The 24,141-nt window shown below is 34.7% G+C and overlaps 1 protein-coding gene across 1 annotated transcript; it reads right to left on the reverse strand.

Moving 5' to 3' along the window:
* LOC116176841 lies at positions 1–23,939 on the reverse strand. Its single transcript, XM_031495654.1, has 10 exons — positions 23,787–23,939; positions 23,622–23,739; positions 14,874–17,112; positions 8,188–8,244; positions 8,060–8,140; positions 6,908–7,228; positions 1,208–1,546; positions 860–1,017; positions 718–808; positions 1–189 (listed from the first exon to the last, which is right to left on the reverse strand). Exons 1-10 carry the CDS (start codon positions 23,795–23,797, stop codon positions 110–112), a joined length of 3,495 nt encoding a protein of 1,164 aa, XP_031351514.1. The 5' UTR covers positions 23,798–23,939; the 3' UTR covers positions 1–109.
* Between the last annotated feature and the right edge of the window lie 202 nt (positions 23,940–24,141).

Genomic DNA, 24,141 nt, shown 5'->3' on the forward strand with positions numbered 1-24,141 from the left:
TAAAAATTGGATAGTTTTTTATTCCAAACTTTTTAGAATACACATAAATCAAAATTTAAAATTAAATACATAGTTAAAATATACACAATATGAACAATATTTAATCAAATTACGAAAGACTCCCTATTTTTGTAAAAAATAAAATTAAAGGTTCAGTATCACTTAAGTTTTTTATTGTATAGGGTGAACCTAAAATAAAATAAAAGAAATTAACACCAAGTATGGCATATATATACATAAAAAGATATGGTTATTAAGAGGTGCCTCCCTAGTTATATTCAATATTCGTAATTTATAATACGTTGATTGTGTATCTAGATTTTCATTTAACAAATTTATTCCGTAACGCTCACTCAGATCAAGGCGGCGTGTGCATTCAGAGCGAGTTAATCGCCTGACGTTTTGGCGAAATCAATTGTTTTTAATCAATTTCCAACATTAGAGGTCCTTTTCGGAGATGGTGCAGAATTTCTACTTTAAGTCAGTTATTTTTTCATGGGATAGATTGACTGAACTATTAATAATGAGATATAGGGGGGCACTCTCGCTAATTTCAACCTGATAATTCAAAACAAATGTACTATACAAGTTTGAGCAATTACCTCTGCACTTTAATTATTTTATGCAACTAAAAAGGTATTACCTACAATTAAAGAATATGAACTAGATCTGTAATAAGAATATACCCTAGAATAAATAATTCAGCAGACCAATTACCTAAGGGTATGTAGAAGCATGCACTAACGCCAAAGGTTCTTGTAATAAACTGTTGTGTTACTTCAGCATTTCCCCTTTCCACCTTGTACACCTAAAAATAGAGCGAGTAATCAATTCCGTACATTCTTTCCAAATTACTTACAAGTGCGTGGTTTTTTGGAAAACTAGATTTCTTTTGGCCAGGTCCATACAGTATGAATCCACAGGAACTGGTGCACATGTGAGATTTCAAGTTCGTTAAACAAAACATCACACTGATATTTTGAGATGCATCAAGCTGTGGTGGATCGGCAAACCATTCTGAAAGGAATAAGCGAGCTATTACTTTATTAAATTATCTTGCACATTTTTTAAGTAGCATCTACAGTAAAAAAATTCAATTTTAAATAACAATAAACCTGTAGATCCGAGTGCTGACGTCTAATTCGGACAAATGGACAGAATTTATACAAGAATTAGTTGCTAAAAACAGTTTTCAAAAAACACTTACGTAATGGTGTGCTTTGGTTGTTGACTACTGCTTGAATAATATGATCCGTAGAGTGGCTCGGACCTACGGCACCCTTTTGACCATAATTTTCGTTCTCAGAATTGTTGATTTTGGAACCACCTTCTCGACTTTTGACTTTACTTCCACTTGGAATAGGCATGTTTTGAAGAATTATAACTTTTGGTGTACTGCTCACTTCTGCATTATCCTCTATTGGCACGATAGTGTCGTCAGCACTTCCGTCCAACGCAGTAACTCCCGTTTCATTTATACCAGCGGGAATATTAGAATCATCAGGCAAGGTAGGCAGTGTATATGCTTGAGGGAAATCGTGACTACCTAATTCAAAGAAGATTTTCAATACAAAAATCAAAGAAATTGGTCCATACAAAGAGTACTAAATATAGAAGTTCAGCCCTATACAAATACAGTGTCCCACAACGAAAGCTGGCTATCTATACTCCGAAAAGGAGACCTCGAAACTTATTAACAATTTGGCATGATTGCGGCGAGGAACAAGGATAGCGTTATCGAAGAATGTAAGATAGATAGTAATTAGTAAGAGAAGGATTCAGTCAATAAGACTCCATACTGTATCTGGAGGTGCGAACGCACTATAGCATTGATAGTGTAATAATTATATATACAGTGTATCCCCTAATTGATAGGTCGTCTCTTGTAAAAGATAAAAAATCTGCGGACCTACGTTTATATATGAACTTTTAGTCATAAAATAAACCAAAGAATTAACCCCCTCCATATTTACATCATATTTAGAAACAACCTGCATATGTATTGTTGTTTTAATACAGTTCGTTGTAGTTCAAATGGTCTTGTAGGCAAAAAATAAGGCCAACCTCGGAATGAGAGATAATAAGCTGTAAACTTCTGTAAACCTTTATTTTGTCATTCTGAAAGTTGTCTCAAAAGTCACATAAAATCTCGTGTCCGCGTCTTAAGATATTCAAGGTCAAAGGTCTCAAAAGTCGTTTTTTTGCAAATATCTCGTTTCCTATGGTTTTAATGCCATTTGTACTTATTATAAGAAGTGTAGGGAATTATCTACAACTTTTACCCTAAACATTTTTCTATATACTCAACGGTGTTTGAGATAAAGGACGGTGAGCGCGCGGCGTACTTGGTTTATAGTGTAATTCAAGGTCAACCGTAAGTTCAGGTAGATAATACGCCGTATAAAGATTATAAATCGTTAAAAAATATATAATTATAAATAATTTTCATTGTTTTATTGCATATATTGCATAGTTGCGGCCATTATCAAGGAATCACTACAGTCAATTCGTCAAGTTAACGAAGCTTAAAAAACCGGTGCAGTTATCGAATCTTCTACCAACAAGTGTAGCAGCTCATCAACACATTCTACGTGTATACTACCAATTACAAACTTGGTTAGGAAAGGATTTACAGCCCCAGAAATGGGGTTGGGCACTGCGAAATGAAATCCTGGAACCGATAACGACAGTATTACCACCAGCTCCAGATGAATTGCTTAACACAATATTTTGCAAGTGCAAGAATGGTTGTAGTTCACGCTGTGGATGCAGAAAATCGGGGTACAATGTTCTATAGCTTGTGGCTCGTGTAATGGACAAGCGTGCCTTAACGCTTCACCCCATCAAAGTGATCTCGATGAAAACAGTGCATTTGACCCCGAAATTCTGGAAAATCTGGAAACAAATGTCCTTGACAACGATAATAATATTGAATTGCAAATTTTCGACGGTGATGATAATGAAGAAGAAAATTAATACTCAAATATTGCTAATTATAAGATTTTGAAAAATTTGAACTTAAACTGCAAGTAAATGCAATGCAATAGAACATCACTATATTATCATGGTTAATTAATAAACAATGAAAATTATTTATAATTATATATTTTTTAACGACTTATAATCTTTATACGGCGCATTATCCACCTGGACTTACGGTTGACCTTGAATTACACTATAAACACTAAGCGCCGCGCGCTCACCGTCCTTTATCTCAAAAACCGTTGAGTATATAGAAAAATATTTGGAGTAAAAGTTGTAGATAATTTTATTCCCTACACTTTTTATAATAAGTACAAATGGCATTAAAACTATAGGAAACGAGATATTTGCAACAAAACCATTTTGGAGACCTTTGACCTTGAATATCTTAAGACGCGGACACGAGATTTTATGTGACTTTTGAGACAACTTTCAGAATTACAAAATAAAGGTTTACACAAGTTTATAGCTTATTATCTTTCATTCCGAGGTGAAACACTAATATGACTGAACTACTTGTTCCTTAATTATGGAGAAATCGCGACTATAAACAAAAATTTGAAATCAAACTCATTTGTTTCCAAGCATTGATCCACCATATTCAATTAAACACTTACTTAAGCGTTTTGAGTTCAGTACTTCTAAAGGTACAGTTAGTATCTTTCAGATGATGATACAAGCATGAAATTTGGTACGAATCCTCCTATAAGGGTACTGTTTTATATAAAAACGCTGGCCACTTAAAAAATAGGAGTACCAAATTTCATGCTTGTATCATCACCTGAACGATTCAAGCATTTTTTGGCGTTTATCTGCCCCACCAAGTTTGTCTCTTTAAGGTCTAACTTTTTGCTGACGGTCAACTTCAAAAATTTTTTTTCATTGTTTAAGTCGAGGTTTAAGTATACTTTCAAAATTTGAAAACTAGTAATTTTATTTAGTACCTTTTCAACAGTTAAAAACCACCTCTTTTAACATTGCATTAATATAAGCTCCCATGTTTGTAATGCTGAAGAACTGTAGTTTACACCGTTAACAGTGCAGTCAACCGTGCTTTAGTGTTGAGTAATTTCTGTTTGAAGTTTGAAGAAAATTATTCATTCTTATCTGTGCGATGGTGTTGGACAGTAGTACCAATCTCCCTCCTTCTTCCCCCCTCTAACTCCTCATTCAAATAGTGTTATTAATACAATTTGGCTTCCAGCACAACCGGAATCGTTGAGTATCTCTTTAGGCATTTTTGAAATTTATATAATACAAAAATAGAAAATGGTGTTTTTATAAAAATATCCAAGATGGCGCCAACTTCCAGTATTTACGGAAGCGGTGCCATCTGGAATTTCTTTGATTTCAATAGTCGATTATGGTACTGAACTAAATTCCAGGTTTCTATTTCAATTGCAAGTTTCCTTCTAACGAACGGGCTACGTGAATCTCCCTGTAGGTATAGAATGCATAGAAAAAAAAACAAATTTCAAATTATCATGATTTAATCATTTTAATACTTTAAAATGCTTCATTCATTTCATCAATGTCATGGCCATCCTCTTCCACATTTTCTTGGGAACAATTGGGAGCACTATTGTTTTTACTGATTTACTGTTTTTCGCGTTAAAAACATTAATGTTTTGTATGAAAAGTTGAGTGAAAAGTGATACTTTCTGACGTGAATATCTCGAAAAGTATTAATTTTACAAAAAAATGTATAGAAGCTCTTGGAATTATTTTTTTTATTGCTGTGGTCAAATTATAATAAAAAAAATAAGGTGGTAACAACCACCAAGGTGAAGACGTCCTTTCGCATAATGCCTACTGTCAAAATTTCAAGTTAATCAATTCATTTTGAAAAAATTGGCAGGTCAAAGCCTTCTCAAAATTAGCGCGTGATAGACGATTGGGCATGATCAATTTCGGTATTCAGCAAGTTGAGGGCACGTCGTCGTTTTGCAAATATTCAATCAATCCGAAAAATCGTGAAAATGTATAGGTTGGTTAGGAGAAATACAAAGAGAAAGTGTAAACCTTCGAAATTATGTTTTTAAGTTTAACAACCTGTCTGGAAGTATATTCGCGATCTTCTCCATACTTATGACATGATTCGAACTCATACGAATACGGATCCGGATGAACCAGTTACTTTGAAAGCCCCCTATAAACGATTACACACGAAATGCATATGCTAGCTATCTAGTGTAGTATGATCTTTGCTAATAAACTGAATCTATCTCATGAGATGGGGAAAAAAGGTGCTATAGTTGATACTCTCACAAACAGTCAGGCGTATCATCTAATCACTTGATTGTAATGGAAGTTCAATACTTATTCTGGTGGTAGCTGTGCTTTTCGTTTGTATGGTTTGATGCTATTGTCAATAAATGTTATCTTATTTCTTGAGTTTATTATTTTTTGATAAACATGATAATTGTGTGCTGACTTTATAAATATCAATTTTACTACAAAAGACAGCTGTCACCTAATGACCAACGCAGACAATCTGACCAAAGTCTGTTATAATTGAATATTTTGTCATCGCTAGTACTTACATTCATATGAAAAACTCAGACAGAATTTAACTGTACCAAATAATAATAAATGCAGTGTAGGGTAGGCCTATTTATACTTACAATTGATTTTAAGTAACAACACACCAACACCAACTGACCACAATATTGTGTTCAAAGAATAAAAATTGAAAAGTGATCATTTTAACCATAAATAACCTGGTAGATAAGGTAAGAACAACCAGATTACTGGAATAATGGGCAAAGGCGATAAGATTTTATAAAACAAATTTGAACGTTGCACTGGCAAATAATCAGTCTAAAAGAAATCAATTTGGGCTTTTCTGACTCCAAATTCACGTCGTCACTGACCGTGAAAGCTTTTGACAATACACTGTGTCCCACGACGAATGTTAGTCATCTATAGCTTGAAAAAGAGAAGTGCCATAACTATTTTTTTCAAATGGAACTACCACTATTTTATTTCACTATTAGATAGTCTTTTGTGTTCTCTTCAATTTTTATAAGAGGTGTCCTGTGCTTAAAGTCCATAGTTTTTAGGTTCTTCAATATTTTTCACAAAAGTACCTACCCATTAATGACATGTCTACAGGGTGAGTTTTTTTCACTTCCACTATAGCAGGCGTGGGCAACCCACAGCCTGTGGGCCAGGTGCGGCCCACCGATAAGTTTTGTCCGACCCGCTGACATAATTCAGAGTTAATACTTCATAGGGCCCACAAGTTACATTTAAAATTCTAATTATATAAATAATATGATTATGTTACACGTGCAGTATCTAGTAGACGCGGTCCGAAGCTTCCAAGACGTTTGAAAGCCTAATTAAAGATACATTTCTTGTCTCAGAGATATCGCCAGGTATTCTCCAGAATTTTACTCGCGATATATACCGGGTGGGACAATACAACGACACATGTTTTGGAAAAAAAGGTTGCCTACGCCTGCACTATAGGAATCTCTTAAATTAAATCGACTTCATATGAATTCGATTAAATGGGCAACGTTATGCAAAATTTTATGCTGATTGATTATCTTATTCATAAATTATTGTAGCTCTGCAAATAGCAAAGTTATGGCCAAAACCAGGAAAAATGTCATTTTCCAAAATGCACTGGTATTTTCAGACAGAACCAGCTGACATAAGGTCCTATTAAACGCTAACTCACACGTAGAGTAGATTAACTTTACCAGTGCACATGATAGGCATTGGTAAAATACTGACAGATTATTTCGGAGATAAAATTCTGCTTCAACACTTTGATATAAAGCTAGCCGGACTAATAGAAATTATCCTAAAAATTCAAATACTCTCTCGACCAAAAAATGTGCAGAGAAAAACAAACGCAATGAAGCATTTGATAAGAGCAGTTAGAGAAGTAATAATTATTTAAATATGAGCATACGTGTACTAGGTTCGCAGTTTTCAGTTGTGGTGAAATTTGGCATAGTGTCTTGATCAACACTATGAAGTATCTCTGTTCTCTTCCCATTAGGAGATACATCCGTTTTTGTAGCTTGGTGTTTTCGCTGATTGGGAGATGTTTTCGTTTCCTTCCTCCTCTTGGTCGCATTTGTCTCATTTACATGATCATTATCTATCGTGTCACTTTTAATCGAAACATTAATTTTAGTAGTCCGTTTTCTCCTTGTACTGGTAGTGGATGTTTTTCTAGTTGTGTTTTTCCTATCAGAGTTCGTTGATACAGTACTTGCGCTTGACAGTTCTGAAATTAGCTATCTATGTATTATCTACTTATTATCGCCGCCACAAGAGAAGAGCCCTGCGTCATCAATGTACGAATGCATAAATCCAAGGTGTTGATACTTACATCTCAAAAATTTGCGCAACCCAAAAAAGGGCAGAGAACGAAACAAGTTCTTGGGATATAATAGACGTGCGCTTTTGAAAAGCTAAATGTAATGAAAAGAGATAACCTATAACGCTTGTCAAGTTTAACATGCATATTTGATGCTGATTTGACCAACGTCGTAATACTCCTAATTATTTTCAAATTTTCCATAACCTCTTTTGCTCTTCGTTTTCTTCGATTTTGTATAAATAAGCTGTTTTCTTTCCCCTACCTAATAACTAAATTTGACAAGTAAACAACTGAATTGGGATTTGCTGTTGCTCTTTTTAAACCTTTGCGAAACAACGCCATCTAGTACATTTTTCAACAACTTTAATATTGATTATTACGGAACTATTTTGACTTTGATTTTAAATCTTAAATCACACGCTTGTAGATGATGACGCAGGGCTCTTCTCTTGTGGCGGCGATAATATATGGAAAAAGTATCTTATACCATAAATCACATGATAATGTCTTTCTTAGTCTATGATAGAATAAGTGGAAAATAAGGGGGCGAACTAGTCTGCTGAACACATGGACGTGTTAATTTTTAGGTATAAGGCAAATGTTCAATACAAAATCCATTCCGCTTTTTGCAAAAATTATACGCAATTCTGCTACATAAAAAAAGTCTCCTACCTAACAAGATAAAAATCATGTGATTTACTCTAAATACACAAAAAAAGAATATTTTTCACTTACTTCGGATATGTCTAGTATCCACAAATGTTGCTTGAATGAATGCCCTTGGAGGTCTAGCGGTTCGTCTTGGTCTACCGGTGTCTGCAAAAGTTCTTATTCCAATTGTTGCACAGCATTAATACACTTACCATTTGCAGTACTATCCTCCGAGTAACTTGGCTGTGTCTCTTCAAGTCGAACGAATCCTGAATCAATCACACATAAAAAATATGGAGAAACTGATATACATTTATTTGAAATGTGAAAAAGACAATGTCGTGCAATAATACAGGGTGTACCATAGTGTGTTAAAAAATTGGGTAAGGTAAGAGGATCAGAGCGAACATTTTTTAGCGCATTTCTTGATCTAAACAACAATTTGGTGGTGGAAATGACAGAACAGACAAAAAAATTGACTGTGGCAGTCGTGGTTATTACTTTGGGGCATTATGTATTGTGTGTATGTGTAAAATAAATGAATTACACACGCGCACTGAAATGTTTAGGGAAGAGGCTTCCTAAAAAAATAAATACAGTTCAAAAATCACAAAAAATTATTACGCATGCGTAGATTTACACTTCTTGTTTGTGGCCAATTCTTCTGATATTTCAGCTTATAAAACACTATAAAAGGAAATTGAAATCACGCCCCAACAAAATGGAGTGGGCATGCGCAGATATAACTTTCTTGTTTGTGGTCCACTTTTTCTGAAATATTTACCGACGGTACTTATTATAAAAAGGGAATTGAAAACATATGTCAAAAACTTGTTAAACAGGCACCTGAATTTGTTTTCATTTTTGAGTAGCTTTTGATCTCCCAAAGCTAAGAGCATTAGTTTTGGAAAACCGAAAGCTACTGAAAAACAAAAAAGAATGCAGGATCCTATTTTAAAAAATAAGGTTGATTTGGCATCTAAAACCTGAAACACCGCATCCAAAAAGTAAAATCATTTTCTTATAGAACACAAGAAAGTGCTAGTAAAAAATTGCTTTTTTCAGATACGTTTCTTTTTTCTTTTTTGCAAAATATTCAGCATTAAAATGCCCAACAATCATTATACAATAAATAGATAAATAAAATAAAATAAATTAATTTTAACAATTAACAGTTGTAAAGCTTTTAAGGGCTCATCTATGTGACAGTCATTATGGAAGTCAAAATAGATATTCTGCATCCCACTACAGTGGGTGGCCAGAGCATCCGAACAATGCAGGCAACATGAAGGCAGATGAACTGTTCAATAAGGCCGGAGCTCTTCTGTGGACTGCACAAAACCAACATAAAAGAAGTCCTAAACCAGTGGGAGGAACTGAATAGGATCGATCACTGGCAGAGGATACTAGGACAACAACAGACCAAATTATTCATTAAGGCCACGCTACAGGAAGCTAAAGAAGCCTTAGCCCTCAACAGGAAAAACCTACGGTGCATTACAGGGCTGTGCACACGCCATATACCACGCAAATACCATGTACATAAGATTGGCGGAGGGTGGAGGCCACATGCAGACTTTGTCGACAGGCAGAACGCCTGAACACATTCTATGCAAATGCGAGGCTGCTGCCGGGCAACGGCTAAATGGACTCTGTGGGGACAAGCTAAAACCGTAGGACATAGGATACCTGTGTACCTTAGCTTCTTCAATTGGCCAAAACTACAGGGTGACCATGAGAAGTATTTACATTTTTGATGGGACCCTACTCAGCAAAACGTGGGGGTTGTTTCAGGTTTTTTGTTAAGGCTCTGCTGCAGTGAAAATTATCATTCAAATTTTCGAAAAAAACAAGTCGCATACGATGTGGAGACAATAAGTGATACTGGAAAAAATAAGTAAAAAAATCGAGGAAGCTTCATTCGGCCTTAAAAAATTTTTGTATGCTAAAGTAATCAAATCGTTCTTAGCGCATAACTTTGGATCCAGTAAAGATATTGGGGTCAAAATTTTGGAATAGACTTTACTTAACTAACCACATGCCTCTGTGTCTCCAATTTTATAAAATTTTATCTGCGTTCCTAAAAATCGCTTTGCAAACTTTCGTGTAATTGCAGAATTTATTACCACACAGTAGCAAAGTGAAAAGTGAAACTCGACACGGTAAGGCATAGGCAATTGTAGAGAGAATGTTGGACAATTTTTCCTTTTATTAAATTTTTATAAACAAAGCAGATCTGAGCAAATTAATAAAATCAACACGCCCCTCAAGAAAACCCACCTCTAGTGTTGATAAAAGTATTCAATACAGCCAATCGGGGAATTTTAGCGATAATTTATACCAACACCATTTTATATTTACATTAAAATTATATATTCGTATAACAGCATCAAGTAGTTACTCTTAAATTGTAAATAAACACAATCTCAATTTCTAAAGATATTTTTTTTATTTATATTTACCTACCTCACATTATCAGTATAGATAATGCGGTGTGATTAAATGTATGACTATACCTATGGCACAGATTAAAATCTGCACCTATGGGTACTTTCATCCAACACAAATAAATAGACTTATAGAACAACTCTTTTCCTCATATGTAGTAATTCAACACTGTTGGCATGTAATGTAATCTAACAATTTACAATTGTTGATTAGGCACGTTGTTATAAAACTACGGGCCACCTTTTTTTAGCGCATTTTCGTAAAAATACAAAAATGTCTGGCCACTTTGTTCGCCAGTCTGTCCGTTTGTCTGTCCGCCCGCCCGTCTGTCTGCCCTTACGGCTGTATAGCTACTATATGATTATCTTAAGTTCTACTTTTTAGCGCTAAAAAAGTTATTGTAAAAAAACCAACAAACCGTTTTTTACATGTTCCATAATTTTACACTTTTGCCGTTCATTAACGATCCTTGATATCGTTAAAATTTTGTATTGCTGTCTGTCGTCTGTCTGTTGGTATGTCCGTCTGTTCCTTTGTCTGTCCCTCTATCTGTCCGTGTGAACGATAACTTTGTTTAGAAATGTCCGATCGCTTTTACATCTCCATTAGTTATTACCTGAATTGCATGAAATTCAATATGGGCATAGCTTTAGCCATATAATACGCAATGCCAAAAGTTAAGTCGAATCGATTCAAAATTCACAGTGGCATTTTCGCATCTCGACCATTTATAAACCGAATGGCAAACTTTTTTATTTATAAAAGTATTTGAATGAGGAACAATCGCATGTATGGTGCATGCCATTCATCATGCCTAAATTTTTTTTTTTCGTAAACCATCACAGATAGCGATATTCATCAAGAGGCAAAAAATGCTTGCAAGAAAACTGTCTTATCAGTGTCTAAAAATTCAGAACCGTCAAAATAGTAGTTAAAAAGTTTTAGACCTCTTCAGATGTGGATGGTCAGTATTTTACCACCTACATAGCAACTACAATCAAAACGATGATATCACAAAGACCCTTTCTACATTAGACATTCACATCCCGAATTTCATTTTAATCGGCAAAACCATTTTCCGATCAAATAAAAATAACGATTTTTTTTTTAAATCTTTGGCGGTAGATAGCGCCTTACCGAAGCACTTTTGGATAGAGGTAAGTTGGGTTAAATCGTCCTATTTTGATACCAAGAACCCATGGTAGCGCGTTGTACAGACCTTTTAGGGACACCCTGTATAGGCCCTTGGAACGAAGGAAAATCTAACATTAGTTTCAAAATTTAGGTTTGCGCATGCGCAGTTCTAACTTTTTTATTTAGAAAAGCATTGAAATGAAATTCTTCTTATAAACAGAAATTGAAGTGGCACGTCAAAAATGGATTGCACATGTGCAACGCTATCTTTCATATTATTGTTGCCGGATTTTCACGATTTTAACAGAAGTTGCATCTTACAAATTGGAAATGCGCTTTATGTAAATCGTTTATGATTACTTTTTAACTTGTTCGATATTTGGGTCGTTATGATGTCGAGACTTGCACCAAGGAAGGAATGTTTCTACGTTTATTACTAAAAAGTCATAATAAAATATCAATTTTTTTCATGTAGGTACCATAATTTTACACTTTTACCATTTATTGTAGGTACATAATATAAATTCCATATTCTAAGGCTACCAAATGTTTAGAAAATGAAATTGAAATGACGTGACGTGTCAAAGAATAAATTGTGCATGTGCAACGCTAACTTTCTTATTTGTGGACGAATTTTTCTGAAATTTTAAAAGATCTATATATTGTTCCTTATTTATTTATGTCCAAAAATTTTATATATTTGCATGTCCATGTTTATAGATTTTAATGTGTGTTTTTACTTTTTATAATTTGTAACCATTTGACACATTTTTGCGTACGTGTTGCTATAATGTGTATACAGGGTGGAGACTTGCGTAACGCATCATAGGGATTTTAATGTATAATTCATAACATGCGATTATTGGCTCCCCAAATTATTTTAGAGCAAAAATGTATTAAAGTTTTTTGTAGAAAAAAATTTTTTACGCCAAACGCCGTATTAGTTTTCAATTTTTTTCATATAAAGACGGAAAATTGGGAAAATAAAACCCGCATCTTTTTCAATAATCTGCGATGCCATGGAATTTTCTAAAACAAAAAGATATCCAGTTATCAATTATAGTAGCAGTTCGAAATGGATTTTATGATCGACTTGGTTACTGTCTTGCAGTTAATGGTGACTTATTCGAACGTTTATTGTAAATTGTTATATTAGAAAACCGTTTTTAGTAATTTGGCCTTTCTTTATGTTGAATTCGCTGTTTTAAATATAATACTTTTTGATAGAATTTGATTTGTTTTATAGCAGACATTCCATGGCATGACGGATATTGGCGTAGTTTTTGTATTATGAAATTCCATGGCATCACAGATTATTGAAAAAGGTAGGGGTTTTATTTTTCCAATTTTCCGTCTTTATTATGCAAAAAATTGAAAACTAATACGGTTGATTGACGTAAAAAATTGTTTCTACAAAAAACCTTAATACATTTTTGCTCTAAAATAATTTGGGGAGCCAATAATTGCATGTTATGAATTTGACATTGAAATCCCTATGATGCGCTAGCCAAGTCACCACCCTGTATACATAGTGCACTTTTTGAGAATTAGCAAAATGTGCTATTGTTTGCGTTTTGTCCGTCCGTCCGTCCGGACCCACTTTTACCGTTTTGAACTACTTCTAGGGGAATGGTCCTAGAGTCCTGGAATTTTTTGCAGTAGGTAGCCTATACCTTGAAGGTGTGTCAGACGACCATCAAATTTCGCTGTTTCACTCTGTTGTGACGTTACGAAACGTCCATGTAATGTGCCTTTCTTACTGGATAGTTTTATCCTTCATGGCACTCTAATGAATGGTCTCAACGAAAGGAATTAATTTCTACCAACCATAGCCCTCCTCGACTTCTTACCGTGATATCGGATTGTCGGAAGAGGGTACTCACAAAGGGCGATTGAGATGTCTGCAAGAAATATATCCATTGGTGATGTCAAAACAAAAGCTATTTCGGTTAAAAAAATGTGCTTTATCTGCACAAGAGTTGTGCACAATTTACACTTGTTTTCATTATTTGCAATTTAGATTGGATTTTTTTGTAGTAGGACATTCCTGTCCTTTGTTGTTCTGGGTGCATTTTGTTTCAAAATGTGGGCGGATTTTCCCGAAACTAAAAAATCAATTGGGTTACCTGTGCTATTTTTTTCGCAAAAAAGACTGCTAACGTGGAAATGCGTCTTTTATTGTAGACGATTCTGATAATAAAGTGGAGTTGTACCTGCGCATTGTTATTACATAAAATTCATTAGCCTATCAAGAAACTTGCACCACGCAACGAATACCTTCTTTAGTTACTGAATGTGCAATCATTTATTGTTTTTTATCGGTTACTTCTTGTGCAATTAGGTAGTCATTTCCAATAATTTGGGTTTGATGAGAAATTTAACCGTAAAAAGGTAAGATAAGGAGCTTCATATGTTCTAACAAGTATTATTTAAAAAAACCTTTTTGTTGGAGGTATGTGCAGTTTTGGAGCTACGACTTTTTGATCTGGTCTCCTACGTGCCTGAAAAACGGTCACAACCTTTCTTTTATCCTCAGGAACATAACCAATTTTCAAAGCGGGTGGACGTTTCTAAACAAAGTTATCGCGCACACAGACAGACGAACAGACAGGCAGCAATATAAAATTATAAATTATAAACGATCGCGACGATAGTTAATCTAACACGATGACGGAATCTAAGACATTATGTAAAATTGCCGTAATTAGCAGATATCATTTATAGCGAAAAATTGGTTTATTTTCATATGGATAGCAAATGTTATCTTTATAGCAATGCCACTAAATACACAATATGCTTTTTTCGCTTCTTTAATATTTGTGCGTTACGCAATACACATCCAATAATTAATTTCGTTCAAGTAACGTAAGAATTTACATAAGTATAAAATATAAGTGTGGCCAAACTAAAAGCTAACCGAGGAAATTTTATTTCGAATAGAATACGAGGAGATAAGATTAGCAGAGAATTGTAACGTTGAAATATCTGTGCAGTAAAATATCTGCCTTTGAGAGTGGGACAAATGGGTGGAGCTATAATTATTCGTATCTATATTTTAAAAGTAGCGACATCTGAGCGGACTCACTTGTCATAACTGGCGTATGCAGAACCTGAATAAATGATTACTATTGTGCAAGACCGCAAAAGGATCATAGTAAAAAATGTTTAATTGGCATACCTATCTTTGATTGAGAGCAAAATTCAAAACTAAAATGTGTCAATTGACCCTAATTGATAGATGGCAATTAAATTTTGCTACTTCATTACTGAATGACAATTATTACAAATGAGCAAAAAAAACAGTTATCATATTTACCTGATTTGCGGGTACGTATATACTGCTTTAGCACAATGTGCTCATTTGTTGTCTTTCTTTGTGTGGAATTCCTATTGTTACGTTTAGAATTGTTGGTTATAGGCGTGTCTTCAGATGTATCATTTGGCGGTGGTTTCTTAGCGTTTGTCTTTCTTCGAGTGTTTGGCTTCTTATTTGTTTTACTTGGAACTTTTGTCCCTTTTGTGGGTATCACAAACTCAGCTGGATTGTGATTAACTTGTGAACCGTTTGTGTTATGTCCTGATTCACTAGGTTGGGTGGTAATTGAACATGTCCTCTTTTTCATATTTCTGGTTTGCACGTTGGTACCTGTGGGTAGGCTTTGCACATGTTGCTCTTTGACACATTCAATATCTTCTACATCAGGTGCGCCGTTATCAATAAGATCTTTTACAATATCACATCTTTCCCTTAATGCTCGAGACAGTGACCCAGTTGCGGAAACATTAATTTGATCTATTGTCAGATCATCATCCTTTACATCAATGATTTCCTGTTTATCATTTATTGCGGCACTGTAAATTGTGTTTTCCGTTTGAGGTACACAATGATTTTGTTCTTCATAATTTGTTGCACAAGCTGATCTTTCCGGTATCGTTTCTGTAAAATAGCTTTGTCTACTTATTTCAAAGTTCTGTACGCTTCCACCACCTTTCTCTCTGACAATATCAACTTCCTTAGATTCTTGACATTTGTTGCGTGACAATTTGACGCATTCCACTCTGCAGTCCGTCAAGTGAATCACAGAATTCTGATTGTTTTCTAAACTACTGGCACTATCTGCTGTTTTGTTCTTAGTACTGCTATTTTCTCTGTCCACCAGATTGTACTTTTCAGAGTTGATTTTTGTGTCTTGATCTTGGGTATTATTACCCTGTTTAACTTCTTTTTTCCTCTTTGTATTGTTAGTTTTACTATTTTTTCTATCTTCCACCACGCTTTCAGAGAGATTCTCAGGGATAGCTCTGAGAGTATGTTCTGTACTAACACTGGAACATTCACTCAATAACCGAGAAGCCTGTCTCGTACGCATTCGATTGCAATTAACAAAACTGGTTGGATTCAAATGAAAACCTTCTAAGGTACGTTGTTTATTTTCAGGTTCACTACTAACACTCGAACAATCACTCAACAGCCGAGAAGTCAGTCTCGAATGCAGTCGGTTGCAATTAATAAAACTAGATGGGTTTAAATGGGAACCTTCTAAAGTGTGGTGACGGCTTTCACTCGGTGAACTTACTTTCATTTCCGAATCTGAATTAGCAATGTTGCTACCAGGTGCACCTTTCTTTTTTTTCGTTGTACGCCGCTTTTTTTGTTCTATGCAAATTTCTGGAATCTGAGGTGTCCTACTTCTACTTCTTAACACTCTGTCATTAGTTGGCATATTTGACAAAGTAGATCGATTTTCTTCAATTAAACACTCTGAGATCTTGGGCACTTCCTTTTCTTTTACAACGCCACAGTGATCATTAACACTTCTTTTATCACCCATTGTATTTTCTTTAACTTCCCAATTATCTTTTTGTGGATACTTAAATATTTCTTTACCATTCTCAACCTTGTCGCTGCCTGTAGATATTGGAGAAGCTGGAGAATACGACAGACGATCAATGTTGGACACAATTTTAGAAATAGAATTATTAATTTTAAATGGAGACCGAGGCGACTGTATGCTTTGTATTCTTTCACTGAAAGAATTTCTAAGCACGTCAGTGTTTCCAATCAATTTGTCTTTAAGCAAATTGATCGGATTGGAGATACATTTTTCTTCGGTCTTCCCATCTGCCCAACAGGAATTCGAGGTTTGAGTTTCCCTCTCTTCATAGTAGGTTGGAGTACAATTTCCTGGGCCTGTATTAATTGCTTTATTCGTTCGTTTGTGTACCTTTGTACCAATTCTTTTACCTTTTCTCTTTTTTAGTTTGATATTTTTAAGGGACATCCGATGTCTTGGGGCCACCTTTACAGAGCAATTGTTATTGTTTATATTTGTTGATTTGCGTCCATTAATGTGAATAATGCTGTCTCGTCGTAGAGCGACAGGTGACAACCCGCAGGTAAAACCTGAAGTGCAGTATGCTTCGTCCACCCTCGGCGTACTTGTTACTAGGGACAGTTTTGCCTGCATTAAGTAATCATGTAGTTTCTTGGTTCTTTTTGGACTTCCTGCCGTAAAAAGTCGTTTACGCTTGTTGAGTGAACTTGGCATAGGGACCTGTAAGGAGCAAACTATTTTAAAATAATACTATAAACAGTTAGGTGGAGTTATTTTCAAAAAATCATAATTGTCGGATAGTAAAGTACAAACAACAAACGGCCTTTAAACGTGTCTGGACGTAAGGCTGTCCAGATGCAGATTGGCAACTATCAGCTAACACTACCCGGAGGCCTACTTCATTAACTCAACTAATTTAAACCATTGTTTATCCATTTGCATTACAATGTTTAAACTGTTGTGAGTTAACCATTAAATTGAAATATTTTTGTATCAGTAACTATACTCTATTCATTTTAAGAAGATAGCAGTAGAAAGCATAGGGAAGCTTTGACTTTCACTGTGATTGGTTAAAACACTAGTCAGTAAATGAGTAAGTAATTTGAATGCTTTAAACGCTGCGTAGCGAGAAAACAGCTAAGCTAAATCAGACTATACAGTAAAGTTTTCTTTTCTTCCTCTGTAAAGGTACCTATTCACGTTCAGTCGGCCGGCCGGCTATGGCCGGAAAGGCCGTGGCCGGCAGGCCATTTTTCACTACACACACACAGTTAACTGACAGGCAGCTGCCTGCCGGCGGCCTGTTGACTGTTAAAACTTAACGTGTGTAGTGGTTGGCCGGCCGGCATTGGACTGAAGGGAAAATTTTAGTCCAGACTAAAATTATTTACTAATAATACCATTAATAAGCAGGCCGAGGTAGGCGAAGTATTTAAGTGGTGCGACATAGTAGCAAAAAGTGTGATTTCAGTGATTTTAGTGGTGGATAGTGCTGTGTATTAGTTAACCCCATAAAGTGTAACAGTATTGAGTGATTCGACGACGTTGAAAAAATGGCAAACCAACCAAGTTTCATCAAAGATTTTATTGAATTATACCAAAAGCATAAATGTTTGTGGAAAATAAAGGACTCCAGTTATGCTAACAAAGCTTTACGAGCAAAAGCTTATCAAGAATTGCTTGAGTTGTATAAAACAGTTGATAGTGAAGCCACGGTAGAATCTGTGAAAAATAAGATTAATAACATGAGAAGTGCATTTAGAAAAGAACTTAAAAAAGTGAAGATGTCAAAGAGAAGCGGTTCTTCGGCCGACGAAATATACACGCCCTCCCTTTGGTACTATGACCTACTTTTATTTACGACAGATCAAGAAGAATGTAGGGAAACACTGTCTTCCTGCGTAGATATACAAGACGAGTCTGAAAAAACAGGAGGAGATAATGAATAAAATGAAGTAAGTATACTTTTTAAGTATTTATTTTAATTTCTTAAAATCACCTTAGAATCGTTAAATTTAAAAAAAAACAGAAAAAAACGATAAAACAGGAGAATTCTAAAGAAAATTATCTTGCCAAGCTACTTTTCCGATTGTCATAAAATATTTTTTATAATTTTCGCGATTTTGTTTTACATTTTCTGCTACATTTCTGAGGTAGCCAAGTTGTAGTCCATGTAATTGTTGGTTTCCACTTTGCCTCCATTCACCTGGTACTATTTCTCCGGTATGTAACATTTCCTGATCGAACGAATTCGAAGACGTATATGATGTTTTTGCATGCTTGCTAAGAAAATTGTGCAATACGCAAGCAGCTAATACTACAAAATCTACTTTATTGGGATCCATATTTATCGCTGTGTGAAAAACTCTAAAACGATTGGCAAGCACTCCAAATGCATTTTCTACTACTCGTCTGGCTCTGCTAAGTCGGTAATTGAAAATTCGCTGTTCTGGAGACAAATTCTTCTGAGGATATGGTTTTAATATGTTTTCATGCAAGGCAAATGCCTCGTCGGCCACAAAAACAAAATTTAAATTCTCAGTTGTATCATGTGTAGATGGCAATTTTAGCGTTTTGTTGATTAATTTGTCATGAAAGTCAGTAGACTCAAATACACCTCCGTCTGAGACTCTACCATTGCAGCCTACATTCACGTAAACAAATTCATAATTAGCGTTGACAAGTGCCATTAAAACAATACTAAAGTATTCTTTATAGTTAAAAAAATAGGAGCCACTATTTTTTGGTTTAACTATTCGAATGTGCTTTCCATCGAATGCTCCCCCACAGTTAGGAAAGTTCCATCTGTTCTGAAAATCATTTGCTATTTCTTGCCATTCTTCGCAATTTTGTGGAAACTAAAAAGAATATTTAATTGAAAAAGGTTAAATGATTAAACTAAACTTAATAAATATAATTGCATGTTTAATAATAAGTCAATTTTGCCTGTTATAATATTCTTTTCTTTTAGTTGGAATCCGAATTAAGCAGTACAGAAGCTTCAAATCCATTCTCACCAACAACAATATCGGAGACAACATGTTTATCCAGAACACCCACACCGACAAGGAAAAAAGCGAAACAAACCAAACATGATCTGATGGTCCAGAAAGCATATGAAGTTTTAAGTAGAGGTGATAATGAGTTCAAAACTGTTGGAGCAAATGTTGCATGGAAACTTCAACGAATGGAAAAAAATCAGCGCGATATTGCTGAACATTTGATAAATACTATTTTACATTATGGAATTACTAACAAACTAAGCGACAATGTAACTATAAATTTATATCCATCAAATAGATTTACTAATAATGCAGCATATAATATGTACAGCCAAGATTCGAGTCATTTGCAGGCACAGCATAGTCAGTCACAATTATATCCAGATATTACTTTTGTAACACCACCTACTCAGTCCCAAATACAGTCTTGTACTCAGTCATCACGGCCACAACATTATACGCAGCAACTATACTCTGTTTTTAAACTAAGAGGAGTAAATTGAAAAGTCTGATTTACATCCGAAAAAGTTACTAAATTTAGTAACTTTTGGGCAATTGTTTTAAGTATCATACATACGTACACATGTGCATTATGGGTTGCCTACTACATAAGGCATACATTATAAAAAAATGCAGTGTTGATCATTTTTATGGCTTTTTAATACACTTTACCCTACACAATTTGGTTGACAAGAAATTTTAATTATTATGTAGACATAAATGCAATCATTTTATAAAATCAAAAGGTGCTAGCTACAATATATTGTAAAGTTACAGCATTTTCAGGAATTTTCACTAAGAAAGATGCAAACCATTCTTCAAACATTTCCGCATTCATTTCTTCGTGATAATGGATGTTTTTCTTCCTTCAAAAAGTAGTAGACCCTCGTTTACGAAACTGTTTTCAGAGCCAACATGTAAAATAATGAGACGTTTCCCTTTTCCAGAAGGATTTTTTAAACCGGTAGACAATCCTTCCTCAAACGCTTGTCGTCGAGTACGAACGTTATCATCAGTCCACACTGTTTTGTAGGGCCTTCATTTAACCATGTTTCATCTAAGTAATATATGACTCGTCCTTGGTTCCTATATTGTTTAATAGATTTTAAATGCTTTCGTCTCCATCTTATTATGTTGTCACGTTCAAGTAGATGAAGGACACATTTGTGATAAATCTTCACGACTATTGATTTTGTCCAACGTGGGAAGTTCATTGAGGTAGAAAAAGTTGTGAATAATTTGACGAACTGATGATTTTATGCTTTCATCAAATTGCGATACCAAAGGTGGGCGACCCCCAGAACGTTTAGAAGGAGTTACAGCTCCCGTTTTCTTATACTCCTTTATTGTTCGGTAAACCGTGGATTTTGCAATTCCTATATAAAAAAGTGTGTACCTGCGCCTTCCTCAATTTTTGCAACAATGGTAACCATCTTTGTGCCAGGGTCATCATTTAACATCTGTTTATATCGAGTATGAACTGCTTTTCTGAGATCGATAAATGCCCCAAATTAAGACGCGTACGCTTTTTTACTGGTGAAATGTTTGCTTTACTAAGTACTTGGCGTGGAATCCATTTTTCGAAGTATTTGCACCAACAAAATCAAGTACAGGTACCCGGTTTAGTTCTAATAAGAACTGACTGTTTAATTGAAATTTGAACAAGAGTTAAAACACACGAAAAAGGCAAAATTAAATAAAATACGAATAACACAATGTAAATGACACAGGGAATAAAGATAAGATGTCAACTGAATTGTCAAGATCCTCAAATTGCGTCTGTGTAAAAACGGCACCGTATAAGCCAATCACAATGCAGATTTTTCGCGGGAGCTATTTAAATCACTCCTCTTAGTTTAAAAACGGACTATAGGATCAGCATATCAACCGAAAATACCAGTCCAAACTACTTCATATCTACAGTCATTCACTCCAATTACGCAAATAGACTCTTGTAATCGACCACAACTATGTTATGAACCACAATCACCGGACCAATCACAACCACAACATTATACTAACAATAATTCACACTCTCAAACACAGCCACGCGCTTCATCACAAATAGAGTCGCAGTCCCAGCTTACTCATTCAGAAACTCAATCAAAGCAACATATAAATGAAAATGATAGGAGCTTCTCTATGGATACTTATGTACGTCTACAGAAAAAAACATTTTCTGACTTATAATAAATTTAATCTACATATTTTTTTAGAAATTAGTTTATGTTTGTTTGTTAATTTTGAAATAAAATATATAAATATGTATTATGTGTTTACCTTTAAGTATTCCTCCTTCAAAACCAAATATATATATTTGCACGTTTCAGGAATAATTTTGCCCAGAGCTTGTGGTGAAATAATAGCGCTGAATTTTAAATCTTCCATACTGCGTCCTGTTGCCAAATATCTTAGAGTCACTAGAAATCGTTCTTCTGCGCTAATTGCTTGCCGCATTACGGTGTCCTTTTTTGTAATATACGGCTTTAATAAGTTTAATAAATAGTCAAAACAATTATCATCCATCCTTAGAAAATTTTTTAAATCACTTGCACTTGATTGTCGAAGTTCTCGTACAAGTTCAACGTGAGATAAAGCGCTACGTTTTTTTAACCACTCTTTCATCCAAATAGCTTTTCTTTTTCTTTTTTGCTGATGTGAGATTAAAACAATTGCACCTGCAGCGTACTCTTGGGACATGATTGAACTGACGGCGTAGAACTGCGCGTGTGTAGTTAAATACTTAAACCTCTGAGGCCGTTATCGAAACCGATCAAAAACTGTCGTCCAAAATCGCTAATAAAAACTGAACGTGTAGTTTAAGGTTCGATAACGGCCGGCCGGCCGGACGAACAGTCCATGGCCGGCCGGCCGACTGAACGTGAATAGGTACCTTTACTCCTATCAAAGATCATACTGCGCATATTTAGACTATTTGCAACTTTTAACTTCTCTGAGATATGATGCACCAATGAGGCAATGACGAAACTCCATAGATCCACCTTATATGTTATGTACTAATCACTAATCAGTAATCTCTGGATCCTTGCAATGTCTTAACTATTATATTATGTGGTCCATATATGACGTCACGAAAGCTGCTCTGAGTGTTGCATATGCCTGTAGTTGTCTAGGAAATTTAATACCTGAATATAAAAACCGAGGGGGAAACCACTCTTTCAATTTGGTGTACATGAATTTTTCATTCCAGTTTCATTCCATTTTCAATCTTTCAATATTATCATTATCAGTTTCATTACTTTCAATCTGTTCATTCTCTTTTCATTCTATTAATTCTCTTCATTTATTTTTCATTTCATTTCCTCATTTTTTCTTATTACGGTTATAAATATTTTTCATTAACGGTTTCATTATTTACAAAAACGAATAGTTCATTTTCAATTCTTACGATTTCATTCTTTCATTATTATTTCAATCTTTCATTACACACTTCAATCCTCTCATTATTTCCATTTTCAATCTGGTGTACAAATTTTAAGGAAGTGGTTTCCCCCGAGGGGGAAACCACTCTTTCAATTTGGTGTACATGAATTTTTCATTCCAGTTTCATTCCATTTTCAATCTTTCAATATTATCATTATCAATTTCATTACTTTCAATCTGTTCATTCTCTTTTCATTCTATTAATTCTAAGATTAATTCTTTTTCATTCTATTAATTCTCTTCATTTATTTTTCATTTCCTCATTTTTTCTTATTACGGTTATAAATATTTTTCATTAACGGTTTCATTATTTACAAAAACGAATAGTTCATATTCAATTCTTACGATTTCATTCTTTCATTATTATTTCAATCTTTCATTACACACTTCAATCCTCTCATTATTTCCATTTTCAATCTGGTGTACAAATTTTAAGGAAGTGGTTTCCCCCTCGATAAAAACATAGGAAAACAACAAACATGTAAATAAGATACATTTTCAATGAACTGTTATCTTAACACTCGAATTCCTGTGATCAAATACAACTTAGGAGGACTAAATGAAAATTACTTAATTGCGTTTTGTACGATCATGATAACTCAAACTTTGAATAAACAGTCTCAGCCTTCAAGTGGAGGTATCAATACGCTCGATTAAAACACAATTTGTGCATCCTCACTTGCGTACAATAAATTTTCTGTTCAGGCGAGGCTTATTAACCTCCATGTCTGACTTAAACCAGACACTTGCTGCATTACGTACTGATGTTTTAAAGTCACTTACATTAGGTATTCTCTGCATATCCTTATAGAGTTCATAACTGTTGTAATTGCTACTACTGGAAGAACTAGAATCCGAGTCCCCTTTGATGGGAAGGAAGCTTGGTGAATTGTATAAATCGCTACAATAAACATATCAGTGAATTGATCATTACAGAAGATTGCTTACTATTGTGCCATTGTGGATATAACTCTCTAACAGTCTATAACTTGTACATAAATATAAAATCTACACAAATTAAAATGGGCACATAGTTTAAAACTTCACTCAAAAACACATTTAATAACTAACCGTCATTCTACAGTGGTACTAACATAGCAACATTAATGGATAAGCTTTAATCGACTCTATCGTTATAATAACTTAATTATTGTACTTATATCCGAGTTTGTTTCTCTAAGTATATCAACAAATTAAAAATTCTTATTTGCACTCATTAAAATCCTCAAATTTAAACGAAATTATGGTTACAAAATTCAAGCTCTCATGTTGGCAACAAGCTAAATATGAAATTTAGTTACTT

The sequence above is a fragment of the Photinus pyralis genome, unplaced genomic scaffold (genome assembly GCF_008802855.1).
Source record: "Photinus pyralis isolate 1611_PpyrPB1 unplaced genomic scaffold, Ppyr1.3 Ppyr1.4_LG1, whole genome shotgun sequence".
Lineage (NCBI taxonomy): Eukaryota > Metazoa > Arthropoda > Insecta > Coleoptera > Lampyridae > Photinus > Photinus pyralis.